Source organism: Anabrus simplex, chromosome 6 (assembly GCF_040414725.1).
Source record: "Anabrus simplex isolate iqAnaSimp1 chromosome 6, ASM4041472v1, whole genome shotgun sequence".
In the NCBI taxonomy this organism is placed as follows: Eukaryota; Metazoa; Arthropoda; class Insecta; order Orthoptera; family Tettigoniidae; genus Anabrus; species Anabrus simplex.
This window is the reverse complement of record NC_090270.1, coordinates 75,605,302-75,626,040: the sequence shown is the minus strand read 5'-3', so window position 1 is coordinate 75,626,040 and position 20,739 is coordinate 75,605,302. Positions and strand designations below refer to the sequence as shown.

The window sequence follows — 20,739 nt, the reverse complement described above, 5'->3', positions numbered from 1 at the left end:
ATAGTGTTTGAAGGATGTTCCACCATTCAACACAAAGTAAAATATTTGAAATTTATTAAGTGAAGACCAGTTTCCACTCCCTTGGAGTCATCATCAGTTCTTGTAGATAATTAAATCAATGGGAATCTGATAACAATCATCATGGGGATTGCCTACATACATCTCAAGAGGTTGACATAAAACATCATGACAAAATTATACACACAATGGCAAATGCCTACATACATACCAATAGGTTCTCCTAAAACATAATGACAAATTACCATATGTACACAATGACATGAAACACTTGGCACTTTAAGAAAGATCTTGGATCTGGGTTACAAATACTGTTGTGTGTTTGTAGAACACAGAACAGACTTGTCAGTCTTGTTACAATCAACGTGAAAACATGTGAACCCATTGAAATAAAACCTAATGACAAATTATATACACAATGACATGAAACGCTTGGCACTTTAAGAAAACTTAGAACACTGCCGTGTATTCGTGGAACATGGAACAGACCTGTTGGTCTTGTTTCAATCTAATCAATCTCAATGTGTATATTTCAACTAGTTCATATATTTTCGAGTAGATTGAAACAAGACCAACAGGTCTGTTCCGTGTTCCCCAAACACATGGCAGTGTTTTTAAAAGTTTTCTTAAAGTGCCACGTATTTCACGTCAATGTGTGGGTTTCATGTCCATGTGTATATTTCAACTAGTTCATATACTTTCTAGTAGATTGAAACAAGACCAACATGTCTGTTCCGTGTTCCACATACACACGGCAGTATTTTTAAACAAGAACCAAGAAATTTCTAAAAGTGCCAAGCATTTCATGTCATGTCATTAGGTTTTATTTCAACTGGTTCACATGTTTTCAAATCGATTCAAACAAGACTGAAAAGTCTGTCCTGCATTCTACAAACACACAACAGTATTTTTAACCCAGATCCAAGATCTTTCTTAAAGTGCCAAGTGTTTCATGTCGTTGTGTACATAATTTGTCATTATGTTTTAGGACAACCTATTAATATGTATTTAGGCAATTGCCATCGTGTGTATAATTTTGTCATGATGTTTTATGTCAACCTACTGAGATGTATGTAGGCAATCCCAATGATGACTTATCAGATTCCCAGTGATTTAATTATCTACAAGAACTGATGATGACTCCAAGGGATCAAACAGTTAGTAAAATAACCACCTAATCCATACTTTATTGTTACCTCAGGCAAAATTAAATATAAATTAGCACTTACAGGACATGTTTCGACCACTTGGTGGTCCTCTTCAGCTGTATACTGTTTCATAACTGAGATTGGCCTGTGACAAACACGAAAGATAAGGTAGAACTACTAAATTAATTTTCTTACCATGCAGACAGTGTGCGCTGCAGCCATAGAAAAGAGCCTCTTGAAGGGAGCGTGACCACTAAGTAGTCGAAACATGTCCTGTAAGTGCTAATTTATATTCAATTTTGCCTGAGGCAATAATAAAGTATCGATTAGGTGTTTATTTTACTAACTTCTTGATTATATTCATCGATACGGTCATGAAATGGACAACTTGTAATAAGACTCCAAGGGAGTCGAAACCGGTCTTCACTTAATAAATTTCAAATATTTTACATTGTGTTGAATGGTGGAACATCCCTCAAACTCTATTATATTAGTTATACGTCAACATGAAAATGAAAATCATAACCTATGATTTTCACCAAATGTTGTAACATTGTGGCCACATATCACGCAAGCTCTATCCGAGACAATAAGAACATTGCCTTCAGGACAGTTGATCGCAGATGGCCGATAACAATAAAGAAAATGGTCACTTTTTTGTTTCAGGATGTTCAGTTTTAGTTCTTTTACATAAGAAAGACTTTTTGGGGCAGGTAAGTAGTATTACAAGTTATAAGTCTCATCGAGAGTCCTTGTTGAGAAACGTATATCTTTCGAAAAGAATGTTTTTTGGAAGTCCACCTTTTCAATACATTATGTTTTTTTAATTTACATAAACATTTTTACATTATTGTTATGTCTTAAGCGGGACATGTTTCGCCTATTTTTTTTGGTATCTTCAGCCACTGTTCCTACTACCTAAGATCAAAGTAGCCAGGATCCTGGCTTTTGTTTGATAATAAAATACCTAAAATGGTTAGGCTGACATGAAATGTTTTAACTAAAAATATTTTTTAAATCCAACCATCCATTATCTAAAGGCTAAGCCTTGTCGCTGCAGCCACATCCCACGGTCTTCAGCAGTTCTTTTCATCGTGACATAGGAAGCAAAACCCAGCTGAGTGATTATGTTCCTAAAGTATGAGAGACGTGGTCTTCCTCTCGACTTCTTCCCTAGGGCCTTTCCTTCAAAGACATTCTGGAGAAAGGAGCCATGTATTCTATATTCTGTAGAAATATCCAGCTGATGTGAATTGTGTTTACATGTCCTACATACAAAAACATTTAGCTTGCATACAACTGCTCTGTCTAAACAAGGGTAAATTTACAATTATTGTACATTTGATAAAAACATGATTGATATGATTTGAAAACTTGTGATGACATTGGTTTGTTTGGGTTATTTAGTCTGTAATAACCGATGTGCGTGCTCTCACTGGAATCTTCACGGACCTGAGTGTCACCTTGGGAGTAAAATTGGGTAGCGTTTTCGTAAGATATTGTATGATCCGTTGCCCAAGCGTTGCTTTATGGTTTTTAAAATTATGTAAAATCTTGCTGCCTGTCGCTGTGTGGGTTTGAAGAGGAGACTTCTCAAGGTCGTCGTGACATTTATTGTGGTCTTGTTGCTTCTTTTAAGGGTTGATATTGGTGGATTGAGAGTCTGTAATGAATAAATGTGTCTTAGTTGTGAAGTTAGTGTGAACTGCAGTATTCAATGGGGGTGTTGAGCAGGCTCTTTCTCACCCCCTCGCTTCTCTTGTGGCTGGCTTGGTCTTGTGACACCTTCTGTCTGACTGGCGATGGTGTGTTATATCGGTGTGTTTCAAATTTCTAACCCCTTTAAGAAACATGACTTCAAAATTTCGTTCAAAACACAAAACATCAACCAAAAGCATGTTCCTAAATCACACAATATCAGGATCCGGGATTTACAAACTCACCTGTACTCAATGTTTCGTCTCATACACAGAACAAACAGGACAAAGTTTCTCAACGAGATACTTAGAACACTATAATGCAAACAAATATCATAAATTCTCGGCAATGAGCGTACATACGAAAGAAACTGGACATGCCCACATGACCATAGAACGAGATTTAACTATACAAAAGGGAATAAAAATAGGCAAATTGATGAATGAATACGAAAATATCTACATTTTCATGGACCAGTATTTCAACAGAAACCACAATTTACATTACATTTTAGAGATTAAAAAACCTTTATATGATCAAATTTCACAATTTACTAAAAATATTAAAAATAAAAGAAAACATGTTCCAAAACATCAATAAAATTCAATATGTAAAAGCTCCACCCACAGATAAACCCGGCCTCCAAGAACAGCCAATACCTCTAAGGATAGTTTGTCTAAATAAAACCTGGTATCTACAGAGTTCCCTGTACTTGTGGCAAAGTTTATATTGGGCAGACTTCAAGAACGGTATGTACTCGCATCAAAGAACATACCAGATGTATCAGACTAAACCAACCTGATAAATCAGCTGTTGCTGGTCATGCCTTAACACCTGGTCATGATGTTTTGTTCCAAGAAGTGGATGTTCTTGCCCGTATAAAGCAATATCGCCCAAGAATTATCAGGGAAGCGGTTGATTTACGTAAACACCCAGATAATTTCAACTGCGATACAGGCTACAACCTCAGTGAATCATGGCTACCTATTATCAGAACCATTAGAGAGTAATGCTTTACTGTTGCCATTTGTTGTCTTTATCTGGGGCTAAAATGGCGTCCCGTTTACATCTTAGGGCACCATTTCAAGTTCCTTGTTGCTTTCTCCTAGCAACCTGTTATGCGTCGTTTCATTTCTCTGTGTCTCCTGATGAAGAAAGGCAAGGTTCCTTTCAAAACGCGTTGAGTGTGTTTTTATAATTAATTACACAGCATAAGCCCAAAAATATACCTCATGAATAGTTTCACGGGCCGTGAAAGTCTAAATGATAATGTAAAAATATTTACGTAAATTAATTTAAAAGAACATTACGTATTGAAAAAGTGGACTCTAAAAAAAAAAAAAACATTCTTTTAGAAAGCACGTAGGTAGGTCGCTGGCAAGTAGCTCTTCAGGTATCAACATAATTTTGCTATGAATCCAACGACAGACCACTTAGCAGAGTGCCACCGTATGGGCTACAAATGATTGTTTTGAAGCTTGAAATGTATCGTCACCTTTACTCTTAATAACTGTGATAGATGGTATCATTAAGTGTAGCATAAGGAAGTCATGAAGGTACAAGAATAGGCAAAATACTATTGGTTGATGAATTGTGATGAGGAAAGGATGTGAGAGGAGTCCAAGAACAGTTGGAAGATTAGAGAATTAGAAACAATGTGCAGAAACGTAAGAAAAAATGTGATGGTAAGAGGAAAGGAAGAGGAGAGATGCAAAGCCAACTCTGTGCAGGCCATGAAGGCCCTTGGAGGAGTAGAAGGTAAAGGCTTCCACCTTCAGTTACTTCGGCACTTAGTGGAATACAAGGGTTAGCCTTATGCATGCCCACCTTTGCTCAATCAATCAAATCAATCAGTCAATCACCAATGATCTGCATTTAGGGCAGCTGCCCATGGGGCAGATTCCCTATCTGTTGTTTACCTAGTCTTTTCTTAAATAATTGCAAAGTGTTTGGAAATTTACTGCACACCTCCCTTGGTAAATTATTCCAATCCCTAACTTTTCTTCCTATAAATAATATTTGCCCCAATTTATCCTCTTGAATTCAAACTTTATCTTCACATTATGATCTTTCTTACTTCCAAAAACACCACTCAAACTTATTTGTCTACTAATATCATTCCACGCCATCTCTCCACTGAAGGTCGGAAGATACTACAGTGAAACTCTGTTAGGAAGTTTTTCAAGGGAATGCAAAAAAAAATACTTCTTAAGGAGAAAAATTCTTAAAAGGGATAATGCCCAAAAACTTATTCTGTACTTTGAAATACATGTGAAACACACAGCCAACAGATTTCCTTGTTTGTGAACAATAGCAAAATAGGCCGATATATAAGAGCTGCTAACAGAAAGCCACAATATAAAAATTTGATTATCATGACAATATTTTTAGAGATAAAGTAAAATAATTGAACATACCGTATTATAAAATAATATATTTGATAAGAGAAGGGAATATATTATATAAAACCTTGTGCAAGAGATAAGAAGAAATACTAAGAACATTAAAACGGTAAACGGGAACTGTATATAATGTAAATTCTGTACTGCATTAGACATTAAATACATTTTCAAACACAAAAGTCTAGGCTCCTACTTGGAAAAGAAATTGTCCAGGGTTGACTGTTTCAGGTTTTTACTGCTTTCTTTAAGTATAAACCTCTCCATTTCCCACATTGCCTTTATGTGTTCTGAGGCACACTGGCTGAACGTGTCATAAACCGCCTCAGTTTTTCAAGGCAGATGCTTGCCTCACTGCAAGATGGTCTTGGGGGATTCTCTTCCTCAACCTCTTCTTCTTCTTCTTCATCAATTCCTCACCTCCTGCCTGAATTTCCTTGCAGATCTGATCGACAGCCTGCTCCTCGCAAGTGATTACCATATCATCAATGGCAGTGAAGTCGTTGAAACTACTGGTAATCATCTCCTGTATAGTTTTCCAGCACCCAGGCTGTTCATCACCAACTTCCATAACAATTATGTTGGTACCAGCACCGAAGCCTGCTTTCTTGAAGCAATTTGCTATTATTACAGGCATTGTGTCCAAAAGAGAAGGATTGTGGATAGGTTTGCCTGCTTCAATGCGTAGCAGCATACGGCGCACAACTGATTTTCGGTACCTCTGCTTCAATACCTTATCGATTCTTTGGTCCATGGGCTGTAGTACCGATATAGTATTCAGTCGAAAAAATTCTACTTAAATGGGGCCATTCCTTGGGATGAGCACGGGCAGTGGTCTATAAACACCACAATCTTCCTGTTCTAGCTCCCCATTTTCACATCTAATGCCCGCATATACTCTTCAAACAGGGAACTTGTCATCCAAGCTGACTTGTTGCTGGTGTACTTGCACGGTAAATTACCGACATTTTTAAACAACGTGGCTTCCTAGACTTCCCTATCATCAGTTGAGGTAGTTTTTCAGTTCCTTCCATATTAGCACCAAACAATACCGTAACTCGCACTTTACTTAATTTTACCCCATGGCAAGATTCTCCCTTCAAAACTAGAGACATATCCGGAATAAGCAGGTAAAAAAGCGCGAATTCATCGAGATTAAAAACATTGCAAGGTTTGCTTATTTTAGAAGGCAGAACCATTTCCTTCCATGCTTCCCTTTCCTCCGCACTTACACTCTCTGCTTCGCCACAAATTGTTTTGTAAACGATGCTGGCTCGATTTTTAAAGTGGTCCAGCCACCCGTTCGACGCGGTGAAAGATACCCTTAATTTGCATCCAATTTTTCGGCTTTCTCCTTCACAATAGACCCACTGAAAGGTATGTTTTAACTTCACTGCTGTTTAAACTATAATAGCAGAGCTTGTTCTATTTCGTCGTACTTTTCAGATTTAACTTCCTTGCAATTTGCTGAAGTACTCCCTGCAGAAGCAAAGATCTCTTCTTTCTTCGCTATAATGCCGTTCAAAGTAGACGGCGGCATCCCCAGCTCCTTTGCCAAAGCAACACTGGAAAGTGTAGATGACTCCACTTTCCTTATAATCTCCACTTTGTCTTTTATTGTTAGTGTCTTTCGCTTGATCTCTTTCTTCTGAGTTCTGCTCATTTTCACTTAAAACGTTTGTACGTTGGTATTACAAGTACAACTAACTTCACCGACTCCTATTCATACTAATTACGACGCTACACTATGCTTGGCAATCCGTAGCTTAGGCTTACAAGACACAAAGACAAGACGTGTGCTATAGTTTGTTAGCATGTGCTTTCTATCTTCCTCACACCCCCAACACCTGCTTCCAGGATAACGGCAGCAAATGGGAAATCTGGCAACTTATTCTTAGAGATTCTCAAAACCTAGGCCTAAACCGCCCCTGCATTCCTACTGGTTGTCACGGCAACGGCACAGTTTCTGGCTGTTTCACAAGTACCACATGGCCAAGTCAGTATTGAGTTTATTTTCCCACTTTAATCCTCTTCATGCTACAGTCGAACCTCCCTTCTGCAGACACCGTTTGTTCTGAGGAAAAATGTCCGTTACGAGAGGTGTCTGCTAAAATAAGTTTGTAAAAATAATCAAACATTTTAACGGCAAAGAACAACCACCTTAAATATAACCATTCATATCTTTATTTTTATTATTCTAAATCATTTCTGTGTTAGTATTTCAAAGAGAGTTATTATAAGTGATTTTTACATCATTTACAAGCATTACAGCTTCGTGAAGTAATCGTGAAGCTTCGTCTGTGTAAATTTAGCACGTTTCCTTAACTGCGATATTCAGTTCTATTCTTCACATTAGTGTTTGAGTTTTCGCGCAGTTGAATTTTTCGGCAAGCTTTCTCACTGAAAGTTCCTTGTCACTTTCTATAATTACATTTCTGTCTCACTAATTAGCACCTGTACTGTACTGTCCTTTCCTCCTCAAGTTGACTACCTGAGCTCGACCTTATCAGCGACAATCCGAGTTATGAATAGAATGATGCAAGAAGGGACGAAAATCCCCATGTAACTTGTGAGTCAACAGTCTCTGGCAGCATTTCTGGGCAATTAGAATTCTCGGAATAGGCCTATACACCACTACGTAGAACTGCATTCCGATGTACACTCTCTCCCCTCGCCCTCGAAATAGTACAAACATTCAAAATGGATTTCCTTATGTCTGAAGAATGGTTTTAAAAGAAAGGATAACATGTGGTCTGGCATAATAAATTGTCCTGCAACGTGTAAAGTGTCCGCTTATGTCACGTTGACAGGACAAATGGCGATGTCCGCTGTCCGGAGGTTGAGGTGTCCGCTTAAATGAGGCCGATTTAACACTTGTCTTATGTAAAATAAAATCGGTTACGAAGGAAATTGTCCGTATAGGCAGGTGTCCGCTGAATAAGGGTGTCCGTTAGGACAGGTTCGACTGTATATGTAATGAAGAAAAGAAACACAGGTTCGAAGTTGCAGAAATAAGTGCATGGAAAAGTATCTGGGGTATTACGTGGGAGTGATAAATACGCAGTAGCAACGCTAGCACATCTAAACGTAAACAGTTTCTTTCCCCACGAGAATTTTATTTCATGTCTCCTCATCCTTGTGCTACGTTCTAATAATGTGATGTAATAATTACAAGTGACATGATAATACAATGTTTAGCTCGTATAAAGGTAAAAGTAAAAATAACTTTCAATTTTATGCCAACACATGGTATTGCAATGCCTCTGTGTGCCACCCACCAACACCCAGTTGGCTATCAACATTCGTTCAACTTCGTAGACGATTGGGATCTTTCGGCCGGCTGTTTGGCGGCATGTGTATCAACTGGCTGCTGGCAAGTCGGCTGTTTCCTGCATAGAGTCGGGAAGTTGTTTTTGTTCACCTCACTAATAATGGACACGGAAAATCATCTCAGTTTAGTTCAAAAACAATTTCCTCTACGAAAAGACCCATAAGTATTATTGCAACAACATAAGAGAGAATGCCTGGAAGGAAATAAGCAAGGGAATGAAAAATCAAACAGGTTAGAATATTCAATTTTGTGGTAGATTAATAGTAATGTTGTGGACAAATACACTTTCTTCTTCTTAAGACATCGTCTCCAAACGGAGGTAGACGATTCACACGGCCAGCTCTGATCTCGACGTTGCAGCCATGCCATGTGAATTTATTGGAATATCTCTCAGGATCTTTAATGCAGTGGTTTCCCGTTGCCTTCTGCATCCTAATGCCATTGACCAAACTGATTCTTTACGGTTTTTAATTAATGTTTAGGCCACCTCGATTAATTACTTCACCCTGTCGTGGCTCACAAATTACTGCATTAGAGTTTTATCAAAACATCCATTGCGTGCTTTATGTTTCCCACGTAGAATCCCGTTTGATTCTATTCCGCTAGATGGAACGGTGGAGTGGAAATTTCGACTGATGGGTTCGATTCGATTCCACAAGGTGAGAGTGAGCATCTGGTGTCCGTGTTGTCATAGCGTGACGTCTTATGGCCTTGGCAAGCCCGCACAGTACACATGTTCCGTAACACCAGAGACAAACCGCGAGCGTGCGAATGGTCTAACACAGGGTGCAACTTGCGCAAAGACTGGAGGGTTCTAACCATGGGCTGCTTTGAGCGGACGTGTTCTATCCCAAGGGGCTCTAAAATCTGAACTGTTTAACCGGGAAATATATTTACAACTGAACACTTTAAACGGGAAACATATACGTTAGCGTATATTTGCCCGTGAGGTTTAATGGTCAACAACAGTTGAACAACGTTAAATAATATTTGCCCAACAAAATTGGAATGTTTCTCCTTTATATTTTATATTCAACAATGTAATTTATTTCATATTTATTCATTATATATTAGCATATTATGTTACTTATACTTCAAACATTGACTACGGCTTTAAGCCATCAACTGTCACTCATAATTACATGACACCTCCATCTTTAAGTGTACTACCTAAGAATCTACTAGATTTTTAAATATAATTTGAATGTATTGTATATCTTCACTGTAATTTTTTTTATATGCTTTCCACTATGTGCTGGATATCTGGTATTGAATAAAGTTTCAAGCCATCTTCTTGCTACTGTACCATTAAATGACGTCCTATTCATCAAGTGAATTACACATGAGTTTATCATTATATTAGATTTTGAGTTATTCATGAATATTTTTACAATAACTGTAAAATTTTTATCTCACCTACAATCATTATCAAACAAATTTTAGGATAATTTCAACCTGTTGCCTGACAAAAATAATAAGGTTTTGATAGTGACTGAAGATGCCTCAAAGTAAGAGGCGAAACATGTCTCACATTTTAAAAAATGTTTTAACTTAAATGCCAACGTCTTGTATATACATTCCATTTGGTCTTGTATTGTACTGAATAGGTGGAAATAAATATTAAATATTTTCCTATATACATTTTATGACACTTTCAATACGGACGAAAAATGAATTTCATCACTTGTAATATCTAGACAGAACGGCTTGACAACAAATCACTTCCCCTCTCTCACACACCCCATCCACACCTCAACCACCCCAAAGCAAGCCAACCCCTCCCTCTCCCCGTCCCCCTCTCCTAGCCAACAATAAGCAAAAAAACACACACACACAAAGCACAGTTGAACAGATCATAACCCACTCTTCTAATGGCAGGTCAGCGCGAGCGGGAACAGAGTGAGTAAGTAAAATAAATATCATTTTACAATTAAACTCGAACACACACAATGGTTTCTCATTCCTTTTTTTCATTTTCCTCAGACACCCACCTTCAATGCACGGTTCCATAAACCAAGGCCATACCATCACCAATTCTACATCAACAACAATAGTAGACGACAGTTTCGACTTCATAAGCAAGTGTTCCATACATGAAGGATGTTCCCCCAGCTCTTCAGCCAATTTAAACCTACCAATAAATTTATTTCATACTATACTAAAGCACTGCAAAATTACGTAAACTAGAACAAGCAATTTCTACATGTATTAAATGTTTCATTGTCAAACGTTTTTCATTTCAAGTATGTCATATATTCAAGTTGACTGAAACAGGACCGACAGTTACGTTCCGTGTTCCACAAACACATGGCAATAATTTTGAATCAGATCCAAGAACTTTCTTAAAATACCAAGGTTTCAAGTCAATGTATACATTTCAACTGACTCATTTACCCAAGTAGATGAAACAAGGCCAACAAGTCTATTCCGCGTTCTTCAAACACATGTGCAGTGTTTTAGCCCAGATCCAAGAACTTTTGTAAATTACCAAACTTTTCATGTGATTGTGTGGTATAATTAGTCATTAAGTTTTGTTTCAAAAGGTTCACATGTTTTCAAGAAGATTGTGGCAAGTCTGATAAGTCTGTTCCGAGTTATACAAACATACGACAATATTTTTTAACCCAAATACAAGAACAGTCTTAAAGTGCCATGTGTTTCATGTCAATGTATAAATTTTCATGTCAATGTGTATATTTTCAAGTAGTGCATTTGTTTCCAGTAGATTGAAATAGGACCAACAGGTCTATTCCGTGTTCCACGAACACACAACAGTTTTTTAAACCAGAATCAAAAACTTTTTAAGTGACACTTAGTTTATGTCTTTGTGTGCATTTCACTTCAATGTGTATATATTTCATCTAATATAATTAGATTAAAACAAGACCAACAAGTCCAAGAACATTCTTAAAGCGCCATGTGTTTCATATTATTATATGTGTTTAATGTCGATGTGTATATTTTCAACCAGTGCATATGTTTCCAGTGTTCCGTGTTCCACGAACATACAACAGTTTAAACCAGAACCAAAATTTTTTAAGTTCCAAATATTACACATCATTTGTACGTTACAATTCAGTGTGTATGTTTTGCAACCCACTGATGTGTTTTTAGGCAATCGCCATTAGGTGTATAATTTTATTATGATGTCTCATGTCAACCAATCGAGATGTATGTAGACAACCCCAATGATGATTGTTATCAGATTCCCCTCGATTTGATATTCAACAAGAAATGATGATGACTCCAAGGGAGTGTTGAATGGTTCGTGTTTGTGGGTTACTGTAGTCACGTCCTAGTTCGTGAACCATGGGCAACGGCTGAGTGGCCTAGTAAGTGGTCTTGAGAGTCGGGATACCAGTTGCTATGGAATGGGATTGAGCATCTCGGACATATTCTGAGTCATGGCTCTCCTTGTGCTCAGGCGGCTAGGACAATACAATTCACCGGTGGTCCATAACCCGTTAGAGGAGAGATCCTAACTTGGACTATGTGCAAGTAGGGTAGCATCCTGCTTCATGAATTTACCGAGCTCAGAACATTTTAAGCAAGCCTCGGACCTATGGGAGTAATGGAGTCCCACTCCCAATTGACAGGTGAGGGACTCCTTGGAAACAACTTGGCGAATGAAATGGAATTCGATGGAGAGCTATCAATATTAATGGGGCTTATGGAAGAAAGAAGGTAGAGGCAAAGAGGATGCATCTGGATGTGCTAGAAGTAAGTGATATTCGGGTAAGCGGAGATTAGGCACATAAATGAGCGAATGATGTGGGTAGATTTGTCAGTTGCAGGAATTAGGACAAGAATTGTGTCCGTGTATTCACCATGTGAGGGTGCAGAAGAGGATGAAGTTGACAAGTTTTATAAAGCATTGAGTGACATCGTGGTCAGGGTCAAGAGCAAGGATAGAGTAGTGCTAATGGGCGATTTCAATGCGAGAGTTGGGAATAGAACTGAAGGATACGAAAGGGTGATTGGTAAATGTGGGGAAGATATGGAAGCTAATGGGAATGGGAAGCGTTTGCTGGACTTCTGTGCTAGTATGGGTTTAGATGTTACGAATACATTCTTCAAGCATAAGGCTATTCACCGCTACACATGGGAGGCTAGGGGTACCAGATCCATAATAGACTATATCTTAACAGACTTTGAATTCAGGAAATCTGTTAAGAACGTACGATTTTTCCGGAGATTTTTAGATGATACAAACCACTATCTGATCTGTAGCGAACTAAGTATCTCTAGGCCTATGGTAGAGAAATTGAAGTCTGTTTGCAAACGAATAAGGGTAGAAAATCTCCAGGACGAGGAAATTAGACAGAAGTACATGGATATGATTAGTGAGAAGTTTCAAACAGTAGACAGTAAGCAGGTTCAGGATATAGAAAGTGAATGGGTGGCATACAGGGATGCTGTAGTAGAAACAGCAAGGGAATGCCTAGGAACAACTGTGTGTAAAGACGGGAAAAGGCGAACATCTTGGTGGAATGATGAAGTGAGAGCAGCCTGTAAACGTAAAAAGAAGGTTCATCAGAAATGGCTCCAAACAACGCCCGAGGCAGACAGGGATTTGTACGTAGATGATAGAAACAGAGCGAAACAAATAGTTGTTGAATCCAAAAATAAGTCATGGGAAGATTTTGGTAATAATCTGGAAAGGCTAAGTCAAGGAGCAGGGAAACCTTTCTAGACAGTAATAAAGAATCTTAGGAAGGGAGGGAAAAAGGAAATGAACAGTGTTTTGAGTAATTCAGGTGAACTCATAATAGATCCCAGGGAATCACTGGAGAGGTGGAGGGAATATTTTGAACATATTCTCAATGTAAAAGGAAATCATCCTGGTGGTGTTGCAAACAGCCAAGCTCATGGGGAGGAGGAAAATGATATTGGTAAAATTATGCTTGAAGTGGAAAGGATGGTAAATAAACTCCATTGTCATAAGGCAGCAGGAATAGATGAAATTAGACCTGAAATGGTGAAGTATAGTGGGAAGGCAGGGTTGAAATGGCTTCATAGAGTAGTAAAATTAGCGTGGAGTGTTGGTAAGGTACCTTCAGATTGGACAAAAGCAGTAACTGCACCTATCTATAAGCAAGGGAACAGGAAGGATTGCAACAACTATCGAGGTATCTCATTGATTAGTATACCAGGCAAAGTATTCACTGGCATCTTAGAAGGGAGGGTGCGATCAGTCGTTGAGAGGAAGTTAGATGAAAACCAGTGTGGTTTCAGACCACAGAGAGGCTGTCAGGATCAGATTTTCAATATGCGCCAGGTAATTGAAAAATTGAGGAATAGGCAGTTGTGTTTATGTTTCGTAGATCTAGAGAAAGCATATGACAGGGTACCGAAGGAAAAGATGTTCACTATACTGGGGGACTATGGAATTAAGGTCAATCGAAGGCATTTATGTTGACAATTGGGCTTCAGTGAGAATTGATGGTAGAATGAGTTCTTGGTTCAGGGTACTTACAGGGGTTAGACAAGGCTGTAATCTTTCACCTTTGCTGTTTGTAGTTTACATGGATCATCTGCTGAAAGGTATAAAATGGCAGGGAGGGATTCACTTAGGTGGAAATGTAGTAAGCAGTTTGGCCTATGCTGACGACTTGGTCTTAACGGCAGACTGTGCCGAAAGCCTGCAGTATAATATCTTCAAACTTGAAAATAGGTGCAATGAGTATGGTATGAAAATTAACCTCTCGAAGACTAAATTGATGTCAGTACCGGTAGGTAAGAATTCAACAGAATTGAATGTCAGATTGGTGATACAAAGCTAGAACAGGTCGATAATTTCAAGTATTTAGGTTGTGTGTTCTCCCAGGATGGTAATATAGTAAGTGAGATTGAATCAAGGTGTAGTAAAGCTAATGCAGTGAGCTCGCAGTTGCGATCAGCGGTATTCTGTAAGAAGGAAGTCAGCTCCCAGACGAAACTATCTTTACATCGGTCTGTTTTCAGACCAACTTTGCTTTACGGGAGCGAAAGCTGGGTGGACTCAGGATTATTTATTCATAAGTTAGAAGTAACAGACATGAAAGTAGCAAGAATGATTGTTGGTACAAACAGGTGGGAACAATGGCAGGAGGGTACTCGGAATGAGGAGATAAAGGCTAATTTAGGAAGGAACTCGATGGATGAAGCTGTATGCATAAACCGGCTTCGTCGGTGGGGTCATGTGAGGCGAATGGAGGAGGATAGGTTGCCTAGGAGAATAATGGACTCTGCTGTGGAGGGTAAGAGAAGTAGAGGGAGACCAAGACGACGATGGTTAGGCTTGGTTTCTAACAATTTGAAGATAAGAGGTATAGAACTAAATGAGGCCACAACACTGGTTGGAAATCGAGGATTGTGGCGACGTTTAGTAAATTCACAAAGGCTTGCAGACTGAATGCTGAAAGGCATAACAGTCTATAATGATAATGTATGTATGTATGTATGTATGTACAATGTGTTGAATGGTGGAACATTCCTCAAACTCTATTATATTAAGAAGGTTTGACGTGAGCAACCCAAGAATGAGTGGAAGCATTTTAAATAAATTTCTTAAAATTATGTTTTGGATGATATAAGGAAAAAAATGAAGATTTGTGTTAAAGAAAAGTTGATAAAACACAGTGGAAACAAGATGCATAAAAGTAGAGTACAAATGATAAAGGAAGATATAAATGAACCAATAGATCAAGATTCTTGGCTTACTAAAACAAGGAACCTTAGTAGAGAAGAAAACATTAGACATTAAGCAATCAAGAAAATTTAAATTTAAAGGGAAAGCTTAATCATATAGAGGATGGTATTAATTTTAAAAATCGAAATCCTGGCCGCTAAATTACATCAGTAGCTTTCCACCAATATGGCCACCAAAGTGTTACTTCAAATAACTGATACCTATGATGGAGTGTGCTGAACAATTTTTGATAGATTTTTATCATGTACTTCACATTTTTTTTGACCTGGGAATCCCACCATTTCTCTACCATCAACTTTATTAAGATATACAGTAATTGCAAATATAGATCAAGCTATATTTGCAATTACTGTTCCAGTGCCATATGCCCCAACGGTACTATTCCATACAATGAATGTTCATCTCTTTTCTCATCTAACAAGGTAGCCCATTGGAAGAGAGTTAGGGTTTTATTTGCTCCAGAATAAGTGACAAACCATCTGTAAACCAAATGTAAGATGGAGTATATTATCCAATCGCCCTAACATACATTTTCAAACCTGTTACTTAGCATTTAGGAAATTCAAGTTTAAAGGTAGCTGTACATATTATATGTTGATTGTAGGCAATTTGCTGAAAAGTCAATGTTCAGAGAGAGATGGTAAACACTAATTCCCCACAACTGTATTCTACAAATCAAGAGAGCCGATTGTCCCAAGTATTATTCCATTCTTCTAAAATGAGAACGGCTATCACTTTGGAATTGCTAGTTTTGACCATCCTTATGAACAGTGCTTACAGCTCACCAACTACACAACCAAGCAAAATGACCACGCGTTTAGGAACACGTAGCTGTGAGCTTGCATTTGGGAGATGGTGGGTACAAATCACACCATCGGCAGCCCTAAAGATTGTCTTCAATGGTTTCCCATTTACACACCAGGCAAATCGTTATTTGCTTTACGTCCCACTAACTACTTTTACGCTTTTTGGAGACACCGAGGTGTCGGAATTTTATCCCGCAGTTCTTTTACATGCCAGTGAATCTACCGACATGAGACTGACGTTTCAAATACCACCGGACTGAGCCAGGATCTAACCTGCCAAGTTGGGGTCAGAAGGCCAGCGCCTCAACCGTCTTGAGACACTCAGCCCGGCACACCAGGCAAAGACCATAGCCACTACCTTCCTATTTGTAGCCCTTTCCCATTCTTATGTCCCCAAAACCTTTGATGTTTTAGTACAACATTAAATCAATAGAGAGAAAAAAACCATGCATGTAGCCTATAACACACAGCAAAAAACTGGCAGTAACTTAAAAAAAAGTTTTACCTATAGTTGAATTTTCTATTATTTTCCTTCTATGCTCGTTCAGCTGAAGAAGATCTACATCATGAAACTTTGGCTCCCAAGGATGATAGATAACAGATATTCCTAACGATGCTGCAGCTTTTGGTCTTTTCTCTCCAATAATAGATGAAAAATCTTGATCGTATACATAGTCTCCACACTGGAAGCACATTATCATTCCATATGCTAATTCTACAGCTGAAATATAAAATATCACAAATATATTACCACAAATTAAATATGTTATTTAAATCCAGAACTCAAACTAAAGATAATTTATTAAATAATTGGAATAAGAAACTATTTTAATAAGGGTAATAATAGTTCACCTACTAAGCGACACCTCTACGATTGTAAAAGCAAAATCTGAACTACCTAAGAAATGTTTTTTGAGCCTGGCATGTTCCTGTATATGTCCACCAGTATAACATCCAAAATATATGCAATGAAGACATGAATGTAGACGAGGACCGAAGTTTTTGCATATGAAACAGAACGCCGAATAAGCCTGAAATAAGAAAATAATTTACATTGTCACAATGATTAAAGCCATTTAATGGAAGTGATTGGGTGCGGGGAGAGAAGGAAAAGGTAAACACACAACAATTCATCAAAAATGAGCAGTAAGCTCTAATGACATTTGTATCTTTAAAAACACGTGACACGACGCGAGATAAATAAGAAATCTGTACAATATCCTCCTCGTTTTCTCTTTGTTAATTTTCAAAACCTCACTATGAGTTAGGTGACGGATCATACCTTTCTTCTCCGGGCTTCAGCTGATGAGCATGCAATGAAATACGTGTATATCAGTTCATAAGGTTGCGTACCCCTTGCTGATTTATAATTATTCAGGTGTATGCAGCCATTCTCGTTCATCTCAAATAAACACTAATGCAGTAAATATAATTACGAACTATTTGTTTCGGCTTTGTTTACATGTAGCCTACGTACAGCCTCCGCTCATGCCGATGCCGACAACCGGCGACCGTCTTCATCCTTGCTAAAGCAAGCAAGCAAACCCAAAATTCTAGCCAGTGGCCGAAATCTAACATCAGATTGCCTCTAGCGACAATGAACGGTACTCGCTGTTGTGCGTGGCTATAAATGGGAGAAATCCATAGACGGAGCCCAGGTCGAGCCTAATATAGTTCGCACAAATGCATACAGATGTCTCTAGTACGTTCGTAGAAATCAAGATCCTTTGCAGAAATAATAGGTTTTCACTGGCCGCCATGTTTGTGCCAAGACTGAACACATGACACGTTACCAAGATCGCTTAATTACTGAAACCGAACGAGTTGTCTACATGGTATGCATCGTGTAGATGTAATATTATTGTATTAGGGACTTGTTGGCTGAATGGTCAGCGTACTGGCCTTCGGTTGAGAGGGTCCCGGGTTCGATTCCCAGCAGGGTCGGGGAATTTAACGTTCATTGGTTAATTCTAATGGTTCGAGGGCTGGATGTTTGCGCTGGCCCCAACATCTCTGCAACTCACACATAACACGATCCTCCACTACAATAACACGCAGTTACTTACACATGGCAGATGCTGCCCACCCTCATCAGAGGGTCTGCCTTACAAGGGCTGCACCCGGCTAGAAATAGCCACACGAAATTATTATTAGGGAGATGGTGAGCTTGAACATCACCGTCGGCAGCCCTAAGATGGTATTCGGTACCGTAGCTTCCCACATCCATGTTTGCAGCACACTTCTCAGTCCTAACCCTTTAATATCCCATAGTCGCCGAAAAACCGCATGTGTAAGGTAAGGGTGTATTCGCGTAAACAGGATAGTAAATAAAGGGTACAGATCTCTGCACATCAGTATGAGGGTATATAGGGGTTGTAGTAAGGATGTAAAGGAGAGGGCATATAAGTCTTTGGTAAGACCTCAATTAGAGTATGGTTCCAATGTATGGGACCCTCACCAGCATTACTTGATCAAGAACTGGAAAAATTCCAAAGAAAAGCAGCTTGATTTCTTCTGGGTGATTTCCGACAAAAGAGTAGTGTTACACAAATGTTGCAGTGTTTGGGCTGGGAAGACTTGGGAGAAATGAGATGAGCTGCTTGACTAAGTGGTATGTGTATCACAAACATTCCGAGCTGTCAGTGGAGAGATGGCATGGAATGACATTAGTAGATGATAAGTTTGAGTGGTGTTTTTAAAAGTAGAAAAGATCACAATATGAAGATAAAGTTGGAATTCAAGACGACAAAAAGGGGCAAAAATTTGTTATAGGAAGAGGAGTTAGGGATTTGAGTAATTTACCAAGGGAGATGTTCAATAAATTTACAAATTCTTTGCAATTATTTAAGAAAAGACTAGGTAAACAACAGATAGAGAATCTGCCACCTGGGTGACTGTCCTAAATGGGGATCAGTGATTGATTGATTGATTGATTGATTGATTGATTGATTGATTGATTGATTGATTGATTGATTGATTGATTAATTGATTACCATTCTCCCAATCATCTGGGTTTGACTTTCCTGGTTACTCTCTTCCAATACTGTCTGTCTGTCTTTGACCCTATTCTTGGATATATTGTTGTTTCAGGTCTTTTGAAACATAAGCTTTCCATCTCATTTTTGGTTGTCCCTTTGCTGGATTTCCCTCAACCTCTAGCTGGTCGAATTGATGTGCGACATAATCTTCATGTCATCTTTGAAGATGTCCATACCACTTCATTATACCCAATGTGAGTTTCCCTTAGAGACTGGGACATAACATCATTCCGAATTTTATCCAGTCAGGTTATCCCACAGCTGGCCCCATGGTGTAGGGATAGCGTGCCTGCCTCTTACCTGGAGGTCCTGGGTTCGATTCCCGGCTAGGTCAGGGATTTTTACCTGGATCTGAGGGCTGGTTCAAGGTCCCCTCAGCCTATGTGATTACAATTGAATACCTGCCAGCAAAAACGTTGTAACCCTCAAAATGCAAATTTTTCCATTGATACTACATTTCTGCACCCGCACGACCCGTGGCGAAATTTAAACAAAAGAAAAAAAGGCGCTTAACGTTCAAGTTTGACAACATAACTTCCTACATGCCTCACTCTGACTGCATACATCGTTTATGCACGGAAACCCAGCATTATAGAAAAGTGAGGGTTACAATTTTTGCCGGCAGGTATTCAATTGAGGAGCTATCTGATGGTGAGATGACGGCCCCAGTGTAGAAAGCCAAGAATACTGGCTGAGAGGATTTGTAGTGCTGACCACACGACACCTCATAATCTGCAGGCCCTCGGGCTGAGCAGCAGTCGCTTTGTAGGCCATGGCCCTTCGGGGCTGTTGGGCCATGGGGTTTGGTTTTTTTTTGTGGGGGGGGGGGTTATCCCGCGAGCCATCTTAATATATCCGTTTCTGCAAGATCGAGTTTCTGCTCATCTGTTATTTTCATAGCCCCATATTCAGAGCCATATAATATCGCTGGGCGCACTACCATTTTATATATTTTTGCCTTTAAGGTGGAGAGGCAGTTTCCTGCTGCACAGAATTCCTGTTTTTGCCCACCAGTTTGGCCATCCAAATTTTATCTGGTTGGTGACATCCCTACTATTGTCTCTAACAGGCTGCACTAACAGATCCAAGATAATTGAAGATGCTGGTTTGGATGACCGTTCTGATGTCAAGAAGAAGTTCTGCATTTATCTGACCATCCATAACAAAATTGCAGTGCATATAGTTTTGCTGATTTTTAACCCATTTTCCTTCAATACATTCTTCCAGTTGTTAAATTTGTTTCCTGACAGTTTGCCACCAGCACAATGTCATCAGCAAACAACATACTCCATGGGGCTTCTTTGTGGATGTGCTTGGACAATTCGTCAATGAGCAGTATGAAGAAGTATGGGCTAAGTGCAAGGGCCCTGATGCAGACCTACTTTAACAGCAAAATTTTCTGTGGACCTGCATGAACTGTGCACAGATGTTTCGTGTTCATTATTCATATCTTGAACGATGGTGATGTATGAATGTGGAATATTTTTCCTCTTCGGGGCCCACCAAATCAGATCCTGCAGCACTCAGTCGTAGGACTTTTCCAAATCTATAAAGACCATATGCAGATCTTTCCTGTGCAGGTGGTGCTTTTTAATGGACATTCTGAGGGC

At 39.0% G+C, this 20,739-nt stretch overlaps 1 protein-coding gene across 5 annotated transcripts in view; it reads right to left on the bottom strand.

Annotated features, from left to right (window-relative positions):
- Window positions 1-17,688, bottom strand: part of not (non-stop) — a 239,444-nt gene extending 221,756 nt beyond the window's left edge. For 4 of the 5 annotated variants that reach the window (XR_010860538.2, XM_067149840.2, XM_067149841.2 and 1 more), the window contains exons 1-3: window positions 17,374-17,688; window positions 16,990-17,122; window positions 16,597-16,812 (exon numbers count right to left, since the gene is read on the bottom strand). Coding sequence is in view for 4 of the 5 variants with exons in the window: in XM_067149840.2 (XP_067005941.1) it covers window positions 16,597-16,812; window positions 16,990-17,122; window positions 17,374-17,493 (469 nt within the window). In the remaining variant the exon portion in view is untranslated. The remainder of the gene's footprint in view (window positions 1-16,596; window positions 16,813-16,989; window positions 17,123-17,373) is intronic. The other variant, XM_067149844.2, reaches the window with a different exon arrangement.
- Between the last annotated feature and the right edge of the window lie 3,051 nt (window positions 17,689-20,739).